At 42.7% G+C, this 20,397-nt stretch overlaps 1 protein-coding gene across 1 annotated transcript in view; it reads right to left on the minus strand.

Moving 5' to 3' along the window:
- Positions 1-20,397, minus strand: part of LOC139381452 (attractin-like protein 1) — a 337,715-nt gene that overhangs the window by 221,536 nt on the left and 95,782 nt on the right. The window contains exons 16-20 of the mRNA XM_071124992.1: positions 19,990-20,177; positions 18,458-18,671; positions 15,901-16,089; positions 8,384-8,620; positions 8,000-8,137 (exon numbers count right to left, since the gene is read on the minus strand). Of these exons, the coding sequence (XP_070981093.1) occupies positions 8,000-8,137; positions 8,384-8,620; positions 15,901-16,089; positions 18,458-18,671; positions 19,990-20,177 (966 nt within the window). The remainder of the gene's footprint in view (positions 1-7,999; positions 8,138-8,383; positions 8,621-15,900; positions 16,090-18,457; positions 18,672-19,989; positions 20,178-20,397) is intronic.

Below are 20,397 nucleotides of genomic sequence, written 5' to 3' on the forward strand. Positions count from 1 at the left end.
CTAACACTCAGAGTTCTATCAGAACAGGAATGGTACTTGAGTTGTTTTTACTAGCCAGGAGAGCAGGTGAGCCTGCCTTCCACCCCTGCCATAACTATATCTGGAGTATGGGTGAGGAGGGGGACAGAGGTCTTTCTACACTGAGTGTACAAAATATTAAGGACACCTGCTCTTTCCATGACACTGACTGACCAGGTGAATCCAGATGAAAGGTATGATCCCGTCTTGATGTCACTTGTTAAATCAATTTCAAATGAGTGTAGATGAAGGGGAGGAGACAGATTAAAGAAAGATTTTTAAGCCTTGAGATAATTGAGAAATGGATTGTGTATGTGTGCCATTCAGAGGGTGAATTGCAACGCTGCTGGGTTTTTCACGATCAACAATTTTCCCTGGGTATGGTCCACCACCCAAAGGACAGTGGGAAGCATTGGAGTCTACATGGACCAGCATCCCTGTGGACCACTTTTGACACTCAATATTAGGAAGGTGTTCCTAATGTTTGGTATACTCAGTGTACATGTGTGTTCCTAGTAAACATAAAGCTTTGCAGGTCTTTGAAGACACAGCAGGCCTGTTTGGTTCGCTCCTCTGACTGTTCATCTCCCCGGCCAGCCTTTCAACCTCCTCTCCATTAATCTCCATAGGCCTGCCAGCAAATGACAAGTTCAAATAATCATGTCATGAATAAAATAATTGAATTGGAACCAGGCACAGAAATGTAAATGTGCCAGCATTTTACAGTTCCTTTCTCCTGTCCTTCGAAGCAGTCAAAGGGGCGAGATTATACTGTACTGACTGATGTTGGCAGGCAGCATGGTGTGCCTAGTGTTCAGGATCGCCTGAGTTAAGCCTCCTCTGTGCTGCTGAAGAGATGTATTGGCACAACAGCATTAACACACTTCAAATATAATATAAAAATATCAAATAAAATAAAATTGTATTTTGTCACATGCTCCGAATACAATACCGTGAAATGCTTACTTACAAGCCCGTAAACAACAATGCAGTTTAGAAAATAGAGTTAAGAAAATATTTACTAAATAAAAGAAAATAAATTAAATAATATACAGGGGGTACCGGTACTGAGTCAATGTGCAGGGTACTGGTTAGTCGAGGTCATTAGTACATGTAGGTAGGGGTAAAGTGACTATGCATAGATAATAAACAACGAGTAGCAGCAGTGTAAAAATAAAGGGGGAGGGGGCATCCGTCTTATGGCTTGGGGGTAGAAGCTGTTAAGGAGCCTTTTGGACCTAGATTTGGTGCTCCGGTACCACTTGCCGTGCGGTACCAGAGAGAACAGTCTATGAGTGTGACTGGGTTGACTGGAGTCTTTCTGAGAATTTTTTGGGGTCTTCCTCTGAAATCATGGAATCTAAACCAGCAACACTGTATGTGCAGCTCTCACACGTTGCAAACAGAGACACTGACTATAACGCATCAACCCTCTTCTCTGAAATTGAGGGTAAATTCTTTATTTTGGATTTAAAATAGACCTACCAAATCTCTATCTCCAGTTGACAAAGGACTTCTAGGCAGACGACACACAGGTAATTGTAGAGCGGTCTGTCTGTAAAGAGCACGACCTTCACAAATCCTTCAGTAATGAAGGTAAACCTAATAACCCATGTGGATCACAAACGATGCCCGGCTAAACATGATTAAGTGTCACTGAGCATTGCCTATGACATAAGGAGGGGGGCAGCAAGATGTCCAGTGGGCCCTAATGGAGATGCCAGAAAGACTAAATGGAGGCGATGATGGACAGGAATGGAGAAGCGAGGAGGGGCAAGCTGTTCTGATCCTTCTCTGATAGATCATGTTGATCTTTGTTTGAATACAATGACATTGTTTTTTGATTGATGTTTGTTTTTAAATCAAGCTATTTGTCTAATCCGATCCCTTTTGGAAGGATATAATTTTCTACCTACTTCATAAATCTAAACCATACAGATTTATCGTCATTTGATCACTTGTTGTTGCAGAAAATTGTCCTGCGCGGCAGGAAATGCAAATAGTAGTGTATTCAAGTTTAAAAAGGTATCTAAAGTTTGTAATTTCCACAAAATATTTATTGATTTGCCCGAATGAAAAAGGTATCAACCCCTACAAAAATGGCCATTAAGTATAATCTACATGATTCACATTTCCTGTTGTTGCAGGATTAAGATAGCATATCTGTAAGGGATTTCTTCCATTGACGGAGAGGCGGACCAAAGCGCAGCGTGGTTATTTTGACTCATGTTTTAATAAATCACTTCACATGAACAAACTAACAAACAAACAAACAAACAAACAAACAAGAAACGTGAAAACCCAAAACAGCCCTATCTGGTGCAAAACACAGAGACAGGAACAATCCCCCACAAACACACAGTGAAACCCAGGCTACCTAAGTATGATTCTCAATCAGAGACAACTAATGACACCTGCCTCTGATTGAGAACCATACTAGGCCGAAACATAGAAATACCCAAATCATAGAAAAACAAACAGACTGCCCACCCCAACTCACGCCCTGACCATACTAAATAATGACAAAACAAAAGGAAATAAAGGTCAGAACGTGACAATATCTGAACACTGACTTAGCATTTAGTTCCTAAAACGCTACTTGAAACAGGACAAGTACGCACATCCAGTGTAACACACCTATGATATGTTATCATGAATAAGCACACATGGCCCCCCGACAGAGACTTTTCTAAATAGCTTTTTCACATTGTCTAGATAAAAAAACTAAATGGACATTGTAACCTCAATAAGTGACTGTACACCCACACAACCTTCCGGGCCCTGTTTTCTACCATAAGCACTTTAGAATCCATTAATTTCCACTGTGAGCGAGTAGGCTTCTCCCCTGGCCCTGAGAAGAGATCTGTACGTGTCTCTAGCATATGGTGGAATTGTTTGGGAGGCGGCACCGATGGGAGTGTTGGTGTTTCAATTGAGGATCTCCATCTAATTAAACATCTTCAACAAAGTTAGAACCAGACAGGAGTGCTGCTAAATATCAGCAAAGCTTCTTTCTCACTAGGATAGATTTAGCCCGTACATGTCTCTCTATGTCCCGGTTGTGTAGACCACGGTTTCGCAAACTCTGTCCTGGGGCCCCCCTGGATGGAAGTTTTGGTTTTTGCCCTAGCACTACACAGTTGATTCAAATAACCAATTCATCATCAAGCTTTGATTATTTGAATCAGCTGTGTAGTGCTAGGGCAAGAACTAAAGCTACCATAGTTTCACGCTAAGCATTAAATAGCTATCTCTTCTGAGAACTAATCATTTTCTGGTAAAGAGGGTTTGGTCTTCTATCTTGCCTTTGTTAGATTGTGAGGAGTCGGCAGTTTGTTGAGATAAAAGGGACTTGCTATTCTGGTTTTAATGATCGTGTAAGGTCAAGGGCTATGAAGGCAGATAAAGGCTCATGACCTCTCTGACATCAATAAGGTCTTGAATATAGAGGGAAAGAGTGAGAGACAGGCCTACTCTCCACACTCAGCAGATTAGTGTATAATAGGAGGGCATCACTCTCAGGTTGATGTATCTGCTAAACTTGACCTGCGGTTTTGACATGGTAACAAGACGCATAATAATTCAACTTCCACCACTCGAAATCAGGTTGGCTAACAGGTATGCAATCCTACAGCAGTAGATTACTTTTCCAGATCAGAGCGCTGTGTGTGTGTGTGTGTGTGTGTGTGTGTGTGTGTGTGTGTGTGTGTGTGTGTGTGTGTGTGTGTGTGTGTGTGTGTGTGTGTGTGTGTGTGTGTGTGTGTGTGTGTGTGTGTGTGTGTGTGTGTGTGTGTGTGTGTGTGTGTGTGTGTGTGTGTGTGTGTGTATGAGCAGTGACCAGAAATACGGCCGCTGGAGTGGGATTGACTGGACAGCATGAGGCTGCTGGGAAGGGTGCTCTACCGGCATGCGCCTTCATGGCCCTGGTACGCATACACAAATTTATTTTCACATGATGTAGGCATTAATACAAATGTACAGTACACTGACTCAAGCGTTCACATTCCGCATGGGTTCACACACAACAGCGTCCTTCCACACTCAACATGACAGCCACTAATTTATACCCCGCCACTGCCAAAGGGTGTGTGTGTGTGTGTGTGTACTATATGGGTCGTTCCATCTCAAAAAGCACAAGAAAGAGGATTACAACATCCACCATCTTAGATTGTTCTTAAATCCTTTCTGTGGTTAGAAACAGATAAGATAAGCATCCCTGCAACATTATTTTGTTGAAAGAACATATGAACTCTATAGAAATTAAGCTAATTGATTGCACCCAAATTGGCCATTTCAATATGTTTCATTCATATAATAGTCAGTAAATATAGTACCCAGCATGCAATTTGGACCAAACCTCTTCTTAATAATGATCAAGCAATGGTCAAAAGCAACCCACGGACCCCCAAACCACACACCAAGCCCACCCCAATGGCCAGTATACAGTATCAGTTCACTAGTGTGAAGCTGCGGCTAGGAGTATTGCTTCTTCATACTATGCATCTATTCTCAGTGAATTTGGTGATGGTTATTTTCCCCTTTTCAGAGAAATGTGTCATTGAAGTTGTCATACAACCTGATATTACCAGAGGCTGACCACTAGATGGTGCTGTTCCTGCTATTAGGTAAAATAAGTGTGAATCATTTTGACCCCCTTCAATGTTAATTCATGACTGAACCTTTAAATGATAATGATTTATAAATGTAGAGTTAAAGTTTACTGTTAGAACAATGCATTTGCCCAAATACATCTCAGATGAAAATCATTTGAAAAACGCTGGAGCACTACTCATTCTTCCTTTCACTTTATCTTCTTTCTTCAGCGCATTTTTTATTGCAGTGATGGAGGGCATCACAAGCTACAAAAGATATTGGTGACCACTTGCAGTGGTTGGTGCCTTATGGGATTCCTCTGAATTTTGTCAAGAGTCAGAGTGAGATGTCTCTGTGTCCAGTATGAAGGAATTTAGAGGTAGTTTCGAGAGCCAATGCTAACTGGCGTTAGCGCAATGACTGGAAGTCTATGGGTATCAGATGATACTTGTTTTTGGTACATAACATGTGTCCTCTCTGTTTCGCCAATAAATGCTAATGCTAATGTGCAGGAATGCTAATCTAATAATGCTAATAATGTTTCTAACGGCAGAAACTATTTCAGAACAATCAGAGTTGGTGGGGGCCATGGCTTGCTGAAATGACATGGAACAACCCATATGTGTTTCGAGAGATGAAGAGAGAACCGGGGAGAAAGTGAAAGCAGAAGAGAGAGGGTGAACCAAAAAGTCTAGAAAAAAGGGGAAAGGATGTTGAAGTAGGCTACTCCTGCATGCAAGATTAATGAAAGGCAATAACAAGAAAATTCTGCATGAGATCTTAGTGGTTTGGGGAACACTGTGAGATTTGAATACCATTACACAGAAAGGTTCGCGGGCAAACAACACAACACAATATGAATTTATGAATCCCCTCAAGAGCAATTTAGGCGTCAATGAGAGCACAAAACCACAACAGCAAAACAACAAGCCATTCACGGTGGAGACCATTAAACAAACAGGCAGGGAGAGAGAAAAACAAAAATACAGTCAGACAGACAGACGGACACACACAGAAAGACAGACAGAAAGCGAGAGACTGACAGACAGACCACCCAACCAACCGACAGACAGACAGACATGTCTCTACATCACATGTAGAGACTCCGAGCCTGTGGAGGACGAGTTGGCTAAAGGGGCTCTACTACGGTCTGTAATGGAATTTACCAGGCTAGCACAGTGTGCCATATCCAAAAGCAATAAAAAACATTTGATTTGAACTCTGCAGTGCTGGCTTCATGCAAGGAGAGGGAGGAATAAAGAGATGGAGAGAGAGAGGCAGACTAAAAGAACAACAACCAACCGCTTGCTGGGGCTCCCTGTGTGTCTTCTGTGTGACTGTGTACCTACAGTGCAGTTAGCGTACAAAAACACACTGGAAGTCAGACTTATTACACTGGCACAGAGAACTAAGTAGGGCAACCAGAAGTTCCCAGAAGTACTACTACAGCTGTAGTTAAGGAGAAACAGATTTAGTCATGGCTACCATAACACAAGAGCAAATGCTAACTTTGGCACATTGCATCAACCAGGTTTACAGTGGATCAGGCAACACTGGATGCCTTACTTGTACATTTTGGTATTGTAGTCAACAGAAAGTGTCTGGTATTGTACGTTTTGGTATTGTAGTCAACAGAAAGGGTCTGGTATTGTACGTTTTGGTATTGTAGTCATCAGAAAGTGTCTGGGATTGTACATTTTGGTATTGTAGTCAACAGAAAGTGCCTGGTATTGTACGTTTTGGTATTGTAGTCAACAGAAAGTGCCTGGTATTGTACGTTTTGGTATTGTAGTCATCAGAAAGTGCCTGGTATTGTACATTTTGGTATTGTAGTCAACAGAATGTGTCTGGTATTGTAAGTTTTGCTATTGTACAGTAAATTCCCTCACCAAGCTCTATCAAATCTCTACAACCACAGCACAACATGTTATGTCACCATGCTGGTCTCTTTCAAAAGCCCATTCATATGCACAGCCCACCACAGGCTAGTGCTAAGAGTTTCTCTCTCTCCCACTCAAAGTACTCTCAGCCCCAGAGAGAGGTGTGTTGCAGCGAGTCAAGCCACGCCGTACTGTGCGGTGCTAGACTGAGCTAGGCTGGACAGGGTGAGCAGACGGTTTCAGTGTCTCCACAAGGAGAACCTGTCAGTGAGTCTTGGAGGGCTATTGTCCTCACCATGTAAGTGCTGCATACACACACACACTCCTTCAAACACACACACTGCCCCCTCTCACATTGCACAATGTCTTCATCTATCACGGCCGGGGACACCAGACCAGGCAATCTCTCCTCCTCATGTCTATCCGCCATCTCCCGTTATCATTCTATCTTCCGTTCTCACTCCAAGGGCAGCTCCGCATTCCTCATATTTTAGTTTGATGCCTTGTTGACGTGCTGTCTCGCCCCCCCCGCCCCCTTTCAAATCGCTCTCTCGGTCTGATGTCTACTCCTCCAACTCCCCCGCCCCTCCACAATGTAAAGACATGAGGAGAGAAATCCCATTTGGAGCCTAATCCAGTACAGATCAGTGACTTAGAGCCATTAATGCCCAGGTAAATCTTTCTATCCTGCAAGACTGAGGAGTGAAACAGCCTCCACAAGCACACTCCTCAAGAGTCAGCCTGTTAAACAAGCGGCCGTGGTGGGGAGGTATACAACTGACGGACGGGAGTTAATAAATTGCATTTAATCATGACAGCGTTAAATCTGTTGGAGGGAGGGAGGGTGATGGAGGGAGGAAAGACAGAAGGGAGGAGAGAGGGAGTATGAGAGGGGGTGAGCGTATCCCCGGGAGACGCAGAGGGGTGCGCATCTATCAAACGTGCACGGCTCTGTGCTCGTCGCCAGCGGCGGGGGCTGCAGTCAACTTCAGGAAATAAGAAAATGATTAAATGTGATTTAATGTCACGCGCCACGCGGGGAAAAAGCACATCTGTCAGCCGGAGAATGATGTTATTACACCTTCCTCTCTCTCACGCTCACTCACTTTCTTCTACTCTTTCTATCTTACTATTAGAGTCTACAGATATCTGTTTCCTCTTTCCATCCTCTTTCTTCCCATCTCTCTTTCTGGCCCTCTCTCTTATTCACCTTGCTCTTTCTTTCCATTTCATACTGAGAGATTTCAAAACGATTATGACCACTGGACTGGACAGGATTGAAATACTGTAGGAGTTGATAGAACTCTGATTAAACACAGAGCTGCTCAAGCGCCTGTCTACTACACCTTTCAACACAGTCAGAAATACATGTGTCGTTTCTGGCTCTACTGTTGTTCAAACACATTCAAACAGTGTCCTTCACGGAGGATGCACAGATCTGAGCCAAAACCTTTACACACTGCCCCTTCCATTCCACACTGCTGCACTGCACCCATCCCTGTACTTACCCTGGCACTTCCCACCGTTAGTGGGGTCTCCATGGTAACCAGGCATGCAGGTCTGGCACTGCAGTCCAGTGGTCAAGTTCCTGCACTGCTCACAAGCACTGCCATTGACACAGGTACTGTGGCCATTACACTGGCAGGCTGGGAAAGAGAGCGAGATTAACAATGAGTGTTGTTATGTGGAGGGGGTGTATAGCTTTATGTCCGAAGCCAAAGGAATAAAATAAACATGTGAATGTATTTCTGTTTATTTATGGTTGCATTGAGGTGCTACATGATGGGAGTTGGAATGAGTTTTTGTGTGAGCGTAGTTACATGGGTCGACGTACCTAGGTGTTTGCATGCATGCGTTTTTCTCTGTGTGTGTGTGTGTGTGTGTTGACTCACCAGGGCAGTGGATGTAGGCCCAGTCGAACCCTTTATCTCTAGGGCAAAGACCAGGCTCCAGTAACATGTCTCGGGAACTCTCCCTTTCTCTGGTCTGTCTGGAGGGGCTCTTCATGGGCCCGCGGTATGAACCCTCCATACACTGGCCTTTCCCTGTGTTAGTGGGGTCTCCACACCAGCCACATTCTGCCTGATCCAAACACTGGCCACACGTCCTCAGGCCCGAACAGTTCTGAGCTAGAAGGGGAGAATGAGACCGAGAGAGATTATTTAGACACATTTACACTGAACAAAAATATAAATGAAACATGTAAAGTGTTGGTCCCATGTTTCATGAGCTGAAATAAAAGATCCCAGAAATGTTCCATATGCACAAAAAATGTGTTTACATCCTTGTTAGTGAGCATTTCTCCTTAGCCCAAAAAATCCTTCCACCTGACAGGTCTGGCATATCAATAATCTGATTAAACAGTAGGATCAAAACACAGGTGCAACTTGTGCTGGAGACAATAACAGGCCACTCTAAAATGTGCAGTTTTGTCACACAACACAATGCCACAGATGTCTCAAGTTTTGAGGGAGCGTGCAATTGGCATGCTGACTGCAGGAATGTCCACATCAGGCTTCTTCACCTGCTAGAGCTTCTGAGACGAGATACCCGGACAGCTGATGAAACTGTCGGTTTGCACATCCGAACAATTTCTGCACAAACTGTCAGAAACCGTCTCAGGGAAGCTCGTCGTCCTCACCAGGGTCTTAACCTGACTGCGGTTTGACTTCGTAACTGAAGTCTTGGATGGCGACTGGCACGCTGGAGAAGTGAGCTGTTCATGGATGAATCCCGGTTTCAACTGTTCCGTGCTGATGGCGTTGTGTGGGCGATAGGTTTGCTGGTGTCAACATTGTGAGCAGAGCGTTCCAAGGTGGCAGTGGGGTTATGGTATGGGCAGGCATAAGCTACAGACAACAAACACAATTGCATCTGCTGCCATCACCTCATGTTTCAGCATGGTAATGCACGGCCCCATGTCGCAAGGATCTGTACACAATTCCTGGAACCTGAAAATAGCCCAGTTCTTCCATGGCCTACATACTCACCACCCATTGAGCATGTTCGGGATGCTCTGGGTCGAGATGTAAGACAGTGTGTTCCAGTTCCCGCCAATATCCAGCATCTTCGCCCAGCCATTGAAGAGGAGTGGGATAACATTCCACAGGCCAAAATCAACAGCCCGATCAACTCTATGCAAAGGAGATGTGTCGCGCTGCATGAGGCAAATGGTGGTCACACCAGATACTGACTGTTTTTCTGATCTATGCCCCTATATTTTTTGTTAAGGTATTTGTGACCAACAGATGCATGCAGATATGTATTCATGTGAAATCCATAGATTAGGGCCTAATGGATTTTTTTTTCAATAGACTGATTTCCTTACATGAACGGTAAATCTTTGAAATTGTTTCACGTTTTGTTTATTTTTGTTCAGCGTATTTAGACACATAGTAAAGTCCCTTATATAATACTTGGCTGCTATTGATAACATTAATCAGTAGTATAAGTAAGCGCTGTTACATCCATCCACCTAAACAACACATAAATAAAGTAGACATTTGTTACTCATTACTTAATTCATTCTCTTGGCAGTGGGAGGTAATGCTCTCCAACACTTTCTTAGACAGCCACTGACTCTTAATCTAATAGCCAGCTTATTCATTATTTAATGGATTAGAGGGTGGGGATACATTTACGGTTTTTCATTTAGAGAGAAATGATTCCCAACTTTAGGACAATGGGGTATTTTTGGATTGAAAATTAGTGTTATTGAGCCAAGGTTATCAAGAGCTGCCGAGGTTATCAAGAGCTGCCGAGGTTATCAAGAGCTGCCGAGGTTATCAAGAGCTGCCAAGGTTATCAAGGCTTGAGTTGAAAAAGTGTGTTTATCATGGTGCTGTAAGCCCTTATCACGTACACCCTCTTCACTTCATCTATTGAAAGCCGCACTCTGACTCAGGCCTTCCAACCAAAGAGTGACATTTTGCAAGCATTACATTTTAGCAAACGTGCCTTTGTTCAGTCTATCAGAGAAGGGAGAGGGCTGCGGGTGGCAGCCATATTGGAACCCGTCGGACTGTCTGACAAAAGCAGGTGGTTGGCTGACGACAAAGAGTAAAGCCCCTAAGCCTAAGGAGAGGCAAACGTCTGTTCATCCCATAGCCGCAACATAAAGGCCCCCAGGGCCAAACACAATTTATATCCGCTTAATGCATTCACTGAACACTAACATGTGCAGCATAGGCACTTTAACAAGAAAGTGAGGGCGTTTGGTCAGTTTAGAGGACAAAGTTAGCTCAAAAAGCCTCTATGGAGGTGCATTTACTCTCCATATAAACATTTATGTACTGTAAGTAAGCTTTAAAACGTCCGTGCTTTCAAAGACACTTCTGACGTACATATACAGTGGGGCAAAAAAGTATTTAGTCAGCCACCAATTGTGCAAGTTCTCCCACTTAAAAAGATGAGAGAGGCCTGTAATTTTCATCATAGGTACACTTCAACTATGACAGACGAAATGAGAAAAATTCCAAAATTCCAGAATATCACATTGTAGGATTTTTAATGAATTTATTTACAAATTATGGTGGAAAATAAGTATTTGGTCACCTACAAACAAGCTAGATTTCTGGCTCTCACAGACCTGTAACTTCTTCTTTAAGAGGCTCCTTTGTCCTCCACTCGTTACCTGTATTAATGGCACCTGTTGTTGTGTATTAATGGCACCCCTCCACATAACTTGTTATCAGTATAAAAAACACCTGTCCACAACCTTAAACAGTCACACTCAAAACTCCACTATGGCCAAGACCAAAGAGCTGTCAAAAGAAACAAAATTGTAGACCTGCACCAGGCTGGGAAGACTGAATCTGCAATAGGTAAGCAGCTTGGTTTGAAGAAATCATCTGTGGGAGCAATTATTAGAAAATGGAAGACATACAATACCACTGATAATCTCCCTCGGTCTGGGGCTCCACGCAAGATCTCACCCCGTGGGGTCAAAATGATCACAAGAACGGTGAGTAAAAATCCCAGAACCACACGGGGGGACCTAGTGAATGACCTGCAGGGAGCTGGGACCAAAGTAACAAAGCCTACCATCAGTAACACACTACGCCGCCAGGGCATTGAAGATGAAACGTGGCTGGGTCTTTCAGCATGACAATGATTCCAAACACACCGCCCGGGCAACGAAGGAGTGGCTTCGTAAGAAACATTTCAAGGTCCTGGAGTGGCCTAGCCAGTCTCCAGATCTCAACCCCATAGAAAATCTTTGGAGGGAGTTGAAAGTCTGTGTTGCCCAGCAACAGCCCCAAAACATCACTGCTCTAGAGGAGAACTGCATGGAGGAATGGGCCAAAATACCAGCAACAGTGTGTGAAAACCTTGTGAAGACTTACAGAAAACGTTTGACCTTTGTCATTGCCAACAAAGGGTATATAACAAAGTATTGAGAAACTTTTGTTATTGACCAAATACTTATTTTCCACCATAATTTTAAAAAATCCTACAATGTGATTTTCTGGATTTTTTTTTCTCATTTTGTCTGTCATAGTTGAAGTGTACCTATGATGAAAATTACAGGCCTCTCTCATCTTTTTAAGTGGGAGAACTTGCACAATTGGTGGCTGACTAAATACTTTTTTGCCCCACTGTACATAGAGTACCAATTTAGTTAAAGTGACTAAATATAATCTTCACCGCCTGTCCTTGATGAAGCATAGTAGTCACATCACAATAAAGGCTATTTCATTAGTACCACCTGCATCCTCCTTTATACGCTTATACTCTTTTATTTGTATATACTATTGCTAATACTATTTTATAAACCATTTTTATGTGTTTATTTTATACTATGGCTGAATCTGCACAATTCAAACACTTGTGCCTGGCCCCCCCCCCCCCCCCCAAATCTTAAATATTGTACTATAAATGATGCATTCCTGTATTATACTTAAGCTAAAATGTTTATTCTATTCTACTGATCCATTTACTTTATGTCCGTGTCCTTATCATTGTTACTTGTTGTTGTTGCATTGCCGACAAGGAACTTGCAAGTAAGCATTTCGTTGGGCGGTTTATACCATGTGTATCCTGTACGTACGACCAACAAGATTTAAAACTTGAAATGTTAGCTTGACCGCTTCTTTCCTAAATATATTGAATTCCTTTCCAGAAACGTTGCCTCTATTGAGGATGCATTGGTATTCGTGCAATGTTTCTGACATTCAAACAAACCACGTGATATTACATGTTTTACTGCATTCAATGCTTACAAAGAAATGTTCAAAACCATAACTTATGGATTCAGAAGCAGAGGTGAGCTTGGTGGGTCAGTTAAATCTGTTTTCTTTGACAACATCAGGGAGATTGAACTTGTTAGTTTCCTTCTTTTAACTTGTTGTCGAGCATAAGAGGGAAACATTTGTTTGTGATCCAATATTTATAGCCTGGTTATCATAATACATCATAAATCTAAATGATTGACTGGGGCCTTTCAGATAGTTTTATTCAGGTTTGGCCATCATGGAGTAGCTAAACAAGTCAACTGGTTGTGAGCACAACAACATGAACAAATAGCTGTGAAGCACGGTTGAAGTAGGAAACCCAAGGTAACTCAACAAGAACCCATAAGAGACCAAAAGGTATGAGAAAGTTCCAAGATGTTCTCTTCCGTTGCCGTGTGGAGTTTGCTGAGTGAATGGTAGAATTTGCATTTTTGCCAGAAGTTTGAGTTTTTAACTGCTACTATTTCCATAAGCAGAAAAAGTGTTTGTTGAATTTTCTCCCCAAATGCTGTGCTTCAGAGTCTATCCCTGTTGCATTATTCAACCATGGTGCTGATTCATTTCTAGGTTCCCCTGTCTTTTTCTCCAACCACAATCTTGTGCTTCACAATTACAAACAGAGGCTCTCCTCTTCCCTCTCCCAGCCTCAGAGAGGCAGTAGAGTTTGCACAGTGTGGAAATATTATCTTCCTAAACTCTAACAGCTTTTAACGCTTTCTAAAGGGCTCTTGTATTTGTTTAAAGATCAAGCGAAAATGCCAGTCCAAGTAGCAAGAACCAAATAGCATAATCCCTCATTTTAAAGGTTTACTCATACCAGAGACGATAGTTCAATAAGCAAACATATGGGGCTACCAAATATTTCATCATTCTGACATCTACTTCATATTTCAGGAGGTTCATACCCTGTCCTCGTTAATATTCTGTATTTTTCCATTGTGTGTTGAGAACTATTTAAATAAACATAACCCAGCCCACACTCGGTCGGTCACAGAACAGAAGCCTATGTGGTACAGTACAACACCTCCATAGATATGCAGTATTGTTCTCTCAACCAATCCTGGGCTTGTCTTTGGAACAGCTTATCTTTAAAAAACTTAATGACACTTCTCCTGCTCTGTGACAGATCTCTGAATGAAGCATCTGTAGGGAAACTAGAGTGATGTTATATTGCTACGCCGAAACATAAGCTACGTGGATAGTCAACCCTTGAAATGTCCTTGGGTAAGGAATGTTTAGGGGATTTTCAAGTCCCTCAGTTGAGCACCTGTTCCCCTTTATGTTCAAGCTGGGCTGAAGCGCATTTGGGTCCACATTTCTTTCCATTGCTACATAGCATTCTGTGTGAGCTCAAAGCGGAAGATGGTTGATTGCTAAATGAACATATGCAAGTGTTGGTCAGGTTAATGCTGCTGGAGATTTGGGTGGGGTGGTGTGCCAGGCAGATGGATGGGGATGGAAAATCACTCTGAGATGCAAGTAAGTGAGCTCTGCCGTGTGTGTGTGTGTGTGTGTGTAGGAGGTATGCTGAACCTAACTAAAGAGAGCAGGGGCCGGGCTGTGTTCTAATTACCTGCTGAAATATGACCTCAACGCGGAGAAAGACCATTTCCAGGAGCAGCAGCAGAATCACATTGTGTTCAGGGGGACATTCTTTCAGGAGCACAGCCAGATTGGAGTCGCTGACCTCCCCCGGGCCTTACAAGATAAATACATCCTGTGGCTACTGGCTAGTACACCAAAAAGTTAATCTTGCTTCCTGTTTCTCCCAATATCCCCTCAAAACCAAAACACAAGTAACCACCTACCTAAAAAGATATGGAAAGGTACTGTGGGTGGAGAAATGGCAACCTTGAGGGGAAAATCTTGGCAAGGCTTTTCAGCTGAAGTGAACAGGCAAAGAACATACACAGATGGAGTTGAATAATAATTACATTTTGTATATTTGTTCTCTCCCTACAAAACCCCTAAACTTGATAAAATAATCCAAAGGCGAACTATGACATTCCTTTAAATGAACATGTTGAAAACAAAAACACATTAGCACAATGACACATTGTGTTTTGCTGTAACACTACATTTCTTTATCTCTGCGTTCTGAAGCCAAAAGCCTGATATGGGCTTAGCATACACACCGACGCTACATCAACTGATTTACATTTTGATTGGATCCATATTGTCAGGCTTCCGTGAGTTGCATTACTCTGGAGGACAATAAAAGCAATAGTACAATTTGCCTAATTACATTCCCCAAATCTCAGAACCGATAGATGTTTGTATAGAGAGTTTAGTGGAATCAGAAATGTCAGGCCATAATATGAATACTCCACAAGCACACTGACCATCACTTAGCAGCTGAATGGTAATGACTTCAGACTCCCCTGGTGAAATGGCACTGAGAGGATGTGGCCTAATTGTGCATACCATTGTTGTTTTACATAATGTCACGCACTGTGAATACTGTCGCTGCTGTGGTATAACGAGGGGTTTGTATAAGCAAATTATGTGACCATGGCAAAATGTGGTGAAAGCTCTTTCCCTATTTGTTTAAATGTTCACATGACGAAAAGTGGTAAAAACAGAATCCATAGACGGCTGACAGTATGTTGCTCCTTGCGTCGGACTATAAGGACAGAAACTCACAACGTGTTATTGTTGGTACCAACAGTGCCACTGCGTAAAACACACATCCTGTTTATGTGCACCTATCTCTCTCAGCAAAGTCTGGGGGGGTTATCTGACACAACAGGATCTATATAACAAGATCAGACCTTTAACGGAGGGCTTTTAGAGCAAAGGAAACACTAACAGCGGGGCATATACTTTTCATCGAGTTGGATGCACGTCGATACGTTATTGATTTTCCCATAGTACCCAGGGACAGGGACCAGGGTGGAATACACCTAAGGGAAGTGGAAGCACCTGACTGACTGTAGAGCACAATGAGTCCACAAACATCCAAGGGAGTCTGATCTCACGGAGCAACACTAACCCTGAGGAATTCACCACTAACACACAGGAGCTGTGACTCTTTTGAACAGAGTGTGTGTGAGTGTGTGTGTGAGCATGAGCGTGAGAGAGAGCGAGAGCAATAATCTATTTGCCCGCATTCCTTTGGCGGTTGTGTTGAAGATACGCACACAGTGGAAGCTGAACATTTTGACCTGTATACTCACAGACACAGTCTCCAGTCTGCCACTCCAGACACTGTCCGTAGGGGAAGGAGATGACGTAGGCGTTGGAGTCCACACAGCGCTGGGTGCTGCTGCACCACATACACTCCATGGCCTGGCTGGTGCAGTTGGCACAGGTGGTACGCAGGGAGCAGGGCACCTTACACGGGCGGGCACTCTGATTGGGGCTCACTGTGGAAAAGTGAAAATAAAATCATATTTAAATAACGTATGTGCCCAGCCTGAAAGTCATGCTAAAAATAATCTGTGGAAGTTTATGTACATTTGCACTGCCTCTAAAACATAGACATCTTATCTCAACCTTGGACAGAGTATTTTTGCAGCAGGTATACCCATAACCATTCATCTACCATTTATTACATTAAATTAGTCATTTAACCCAAGAGCAGACGGTAAACAATAGTAATTTCCTCCCTCAGTCCGACCCCATCATTTGAGCTGATTTAGGCAGGTTGTATCGAAGTGGAAGACAACTCCTCAGTGGTGAAGGAAACAGAAAAGTAATAAGAAACAGCAGGATGTCTTTGGTTACCCATTTCCACTCTCTGTCAGTGCAAAGTCGCGCTATGGGAAGTACGGAGGCCAAAACTGCACATTTGAGGCCTCATTTTCTTTGGCTCCCCAGCTATTCTGGGCTCCTAAATGAGTCTGAGCATGGTTCAGTGCGGCTAAAAGCGGATAAAATAAGATAGTGAGTCAGACGGGCCTGCTCGTGTTTCCAGTTTCCTTGAATGCGTGAGAGGGACAGTCGGTCACTGAGGGGCCATGATGGGAAGGAAGGTCAGCCACTGTCAAACAGTGGTAGAAAAAGTAACCAATTATAATGCTTGAGTAAAAGTAAAGACGCCTTAATAGAAAATGATTCAAGTAAAAGTGGAAGCCACCCAGTGAAATACTACTTGAGTAAAAGTATAAAAGTACAGTATTTGGTTTTAAATATAATTAAGTATCAAAAGTAAAAGTATACATCTATTCACATTCCTTATATTAAGCAAACCAGACGGCAGTTTTCTTGTTTTAAAATTTACGGATAGCACACTCCAACACTCAGACATCATTTACAAACAAAGCATTTGTGTTTAGTGAGTTAGCCAGATGAGAGGCAGTAGGGATGACCAGGGATGTTCTCTTAATGAGTGTGTGAATTGGACCATTTTCCTGTCCATTTTCCTGTCCTGCTAAACATTAGAAATGTAACGAGTACTTTTGATTGTCAAGTAAAATGTATGGAGTAAAACGTACATATTTTCTTTAGGAATGTAGTGAAGTAAAAGTTGTCAAAAATATAAATAGTAAAGTAAAGTACAGATACCCCAAAAAATGACTTAAGTAGTACTTTAAAGTACTTGTACTTAAGTACTTTACACCACTGCTGGCTATGATCTTCTCCAGTCATAAGGATGCTCTTCCTAAAACAATATCTCTCCACTAACACTCTGTCCCCTTTTAAATTCTCTAGTGAATTTTGGCTCCTTGTCAATGATGATGATGATGATTGTAAACTTTTCTCCCTAATTCAGAAGTGCCTGATTGAGCTTTAGAATAATGAGAGCATCCTGTCGGGCTGTATCACCGCCTGATACGGCAACTGCTCCACCCACAACCGTAAGGCTCTCCAGAGGGTAGTGAGGTCTGCACAACGCATCACCAGGGGCAAACTACCTGCCCTCCAGGACACCTACACCACCTGATGTCACAGGAAGGCCATAAAGATCATCAAGGACAACAACCACCCGAGCCACTGCCTGTTCACACCGCTATCATCCAGAAGGCGAGGTCGGTACAGGTGCATCAAAGCAGGGACCCAGAGACTGAAAGACAGCTTCTATCTCAAGGCCATCAGCCTGTTAAACAGCCACCACTAACATTGAGTGGCTGCTGCCAACATACTGACTCAAATCCAGCTCACTTTAATAATGGAAATTGATGTAAAAAATGTATCACTAGCCACTTTAAACAATGCCTCTTAATATAATGTTTACATACCCTACATTACTCATCTCATATGTATATACTGTACACTATATCATCTACTGCATCTTGCCATCTTTATGTAATACATGTATCACTAGCCACTTTAAACTATGCCACTTATGTTTACATACCCCACATTACTCATCTCATATGTATATACTGTACTCGATACCATCTACTGCATCTTGCCTATGCTGTTCTGTACATCACTCATTCATATATCTTTATGTACATATTCTTTATCCCTTTACACTTGTGTGTATAAGGTAGTAGTTGTGGAATTGTTAGGTTAGATTACTTGTTGGTTATTACTGCATTGTCGGAACTAGAAGCACAAGCATTTTGCTACACTCGCATTAACATCTGCTAACCATGTGTATGTGACAAATACAATTTGATTTGATTTGATAATCATGTTCAAGGGAGGCCTCATGGAATTCACAAGGGTTACAGGTGCCTTTGAGAATTAGTCTCTATTATTCAATCACCATCACCTTCATTCTTCTTCAGCTCTCCTTCCCTTTCCCTCCCTCCCTATCCCTCTTTCTCCCAGTCCCTCTCTCACCAACTGGTTTTTCACAGATGAGTCCATCAGTTGTGGCGGTGCAGGGGTTGGCCTTGAGCCCTGCCACCTCTACCCTCTCCAGGTAAGCACAGAAGCCTGAGTCGCTGGGCTCCCCGGGCAGCCACTGCAGAGAGGAGTTGGTGAAGGGAGACATGTCCTCCCAGCCCCAGTACGAGATGTTGATCTTCCTTAGGCCCACCCATGGTGCTAACTTCTACAGGACAGAGAGGGGAGAGAAAGAGGTAGGCGAGAGGGGGAGGAGAAAATGGATGGAGAAAGAGGGGAAGAGAAAGATGAAAGAATGAAGAAATATGAGAGAGAGAGAGAGAGAGAGAGAGAGAGAGAGAGAGAGAGAGAGAGAGAGAAAAGGGAGCGAGGGACATTAAAATCCTGAAATCTAAGATAAGAATTCTCTCTAATTCTCCATAGTATGTTGAGGGACACTAAGAGTATGAAAACATGTTATTCCTTTCTCAACATAAATCATACATATTTGATTCCTGCAATGATTATGTGAAATCTTAAATCAAACCGTTGGGAAAATTGCTATAATTACAGTGAAAGTTCTCCACCTCAGGCTTATAGCCAACACCAATCCATAAAACCAAGACAGGCCAGAGTCATTAAACTAAGGTATTTATTTTGACTTTTAAAAATGTCTGTGTGTTTGAGTTATTTCTTAAATGGGCAATAATGTCTCAAAAGTTTTACCTGTAATAAATTGTTAATTAGCCAGCTAACACCGGCTATGATCTATCACACAGTAAAAATTTATGAGAGCATCAAATTTGAGTAATCGAAGGAGACTGCCGTGATTCAAGCCCTGAAAAACATGTTGCTGCACACTAAAATGCACTTTAATTCAAAATTCCTATTACAGGCCGCAACTGGGATGGAAAATAATGCATTTCTTGGGGGGAAAAGCAAACTGATTATTGTAGCCAATGAGAGCATCAGCTACTTCCAAATAACTGTCAGAAAAAAAGCTGAGGAGGGAAAACTGTTGCCTCTTCATCCTAAAACAACCAAGGTGAGCTTTATTATTAAGAATAGTGTTCATCTTCAAAGAACAGACAGAAGCTGCTTAAACACTCCACCCCAAAACCATAGCGAGAGATCCTCTTGCTTGATTTTTTTAATTAACGGCACCAGTCAAACACCAGTCAAATATTTGCTCCTGCATATCCTCCTGACAGCGCAATCACTGGAAAAGTCAGCATGTGTGGTGGGGATATAAACAGGGAGTGTGACTCTTGAGAAAACAAATAAGTTTGGTTGGGATCATGGAAATCTAGTCTAGATGTACATGTAAACACTGGATCAGATGTGGGCTGATTCAGCAGTAAATAAGCTAAGACTTCAAAATGTGTTCAACATGTTTGGTTTCAGATTATCATGGGGTAAGTTTCATGAGGTCTGGCATGGCCATTCCTCAGGCCTTCGACATGGAAAAGTACATTCCATATGATAGTCCTAGATAAAGTACAATGTTTAAAACAACACACTATTTTAAATAGAGGCGTTTCCCTTACCTTCTCTTGTAGCTGGTACTTCTGCAGCTCGTCCAGTACAAAGTCCACCTGCTTGGCCGTGGTGAGGGAGGCTATGTTCCCATCCAGGTTCTTACAGTAGTGCTGGGCATTGTCATAGCTCTCCCTGCTGGAGTTGATCCTGAGGCAAGCCTCCCCAACATGATGCCAGCCTTCCCCACAGAGCTGAGCTGTGGACAGGGAGAGAACAGTAATTTAGACCCAGGCTTCTGACTGTGTTGGGCCACACAATTGGATGGTGAACAGAATTCACACAACTGGAAGACTCAACACCCCTCAAGGATCTCAACTACATTTGATATGCATCTCACTTCTCACACATAAGCAAGTATGTCGCTAATATAAAAGCAAAGTCGATTGACAAATATCTTAGAAAAAATAAAAATAAAT

Source organism: Oncorhynchus clarkii, chromosome 23 (assembly GCF_045791955.1).
Source record: "Oncorhynchus clarkii lewisi isolate Uvic-CL-2024 chromosome 23, UVic_Ocla_1.0, whole genome shotgun sequence".
NCBI classification, from domain to species: Eukaryota; Metazoa; Chordata; class Actinopteri; order Salmoniformes; family Salmonidae; genus Oncorhynchus; species Oncorhynchus clarkii.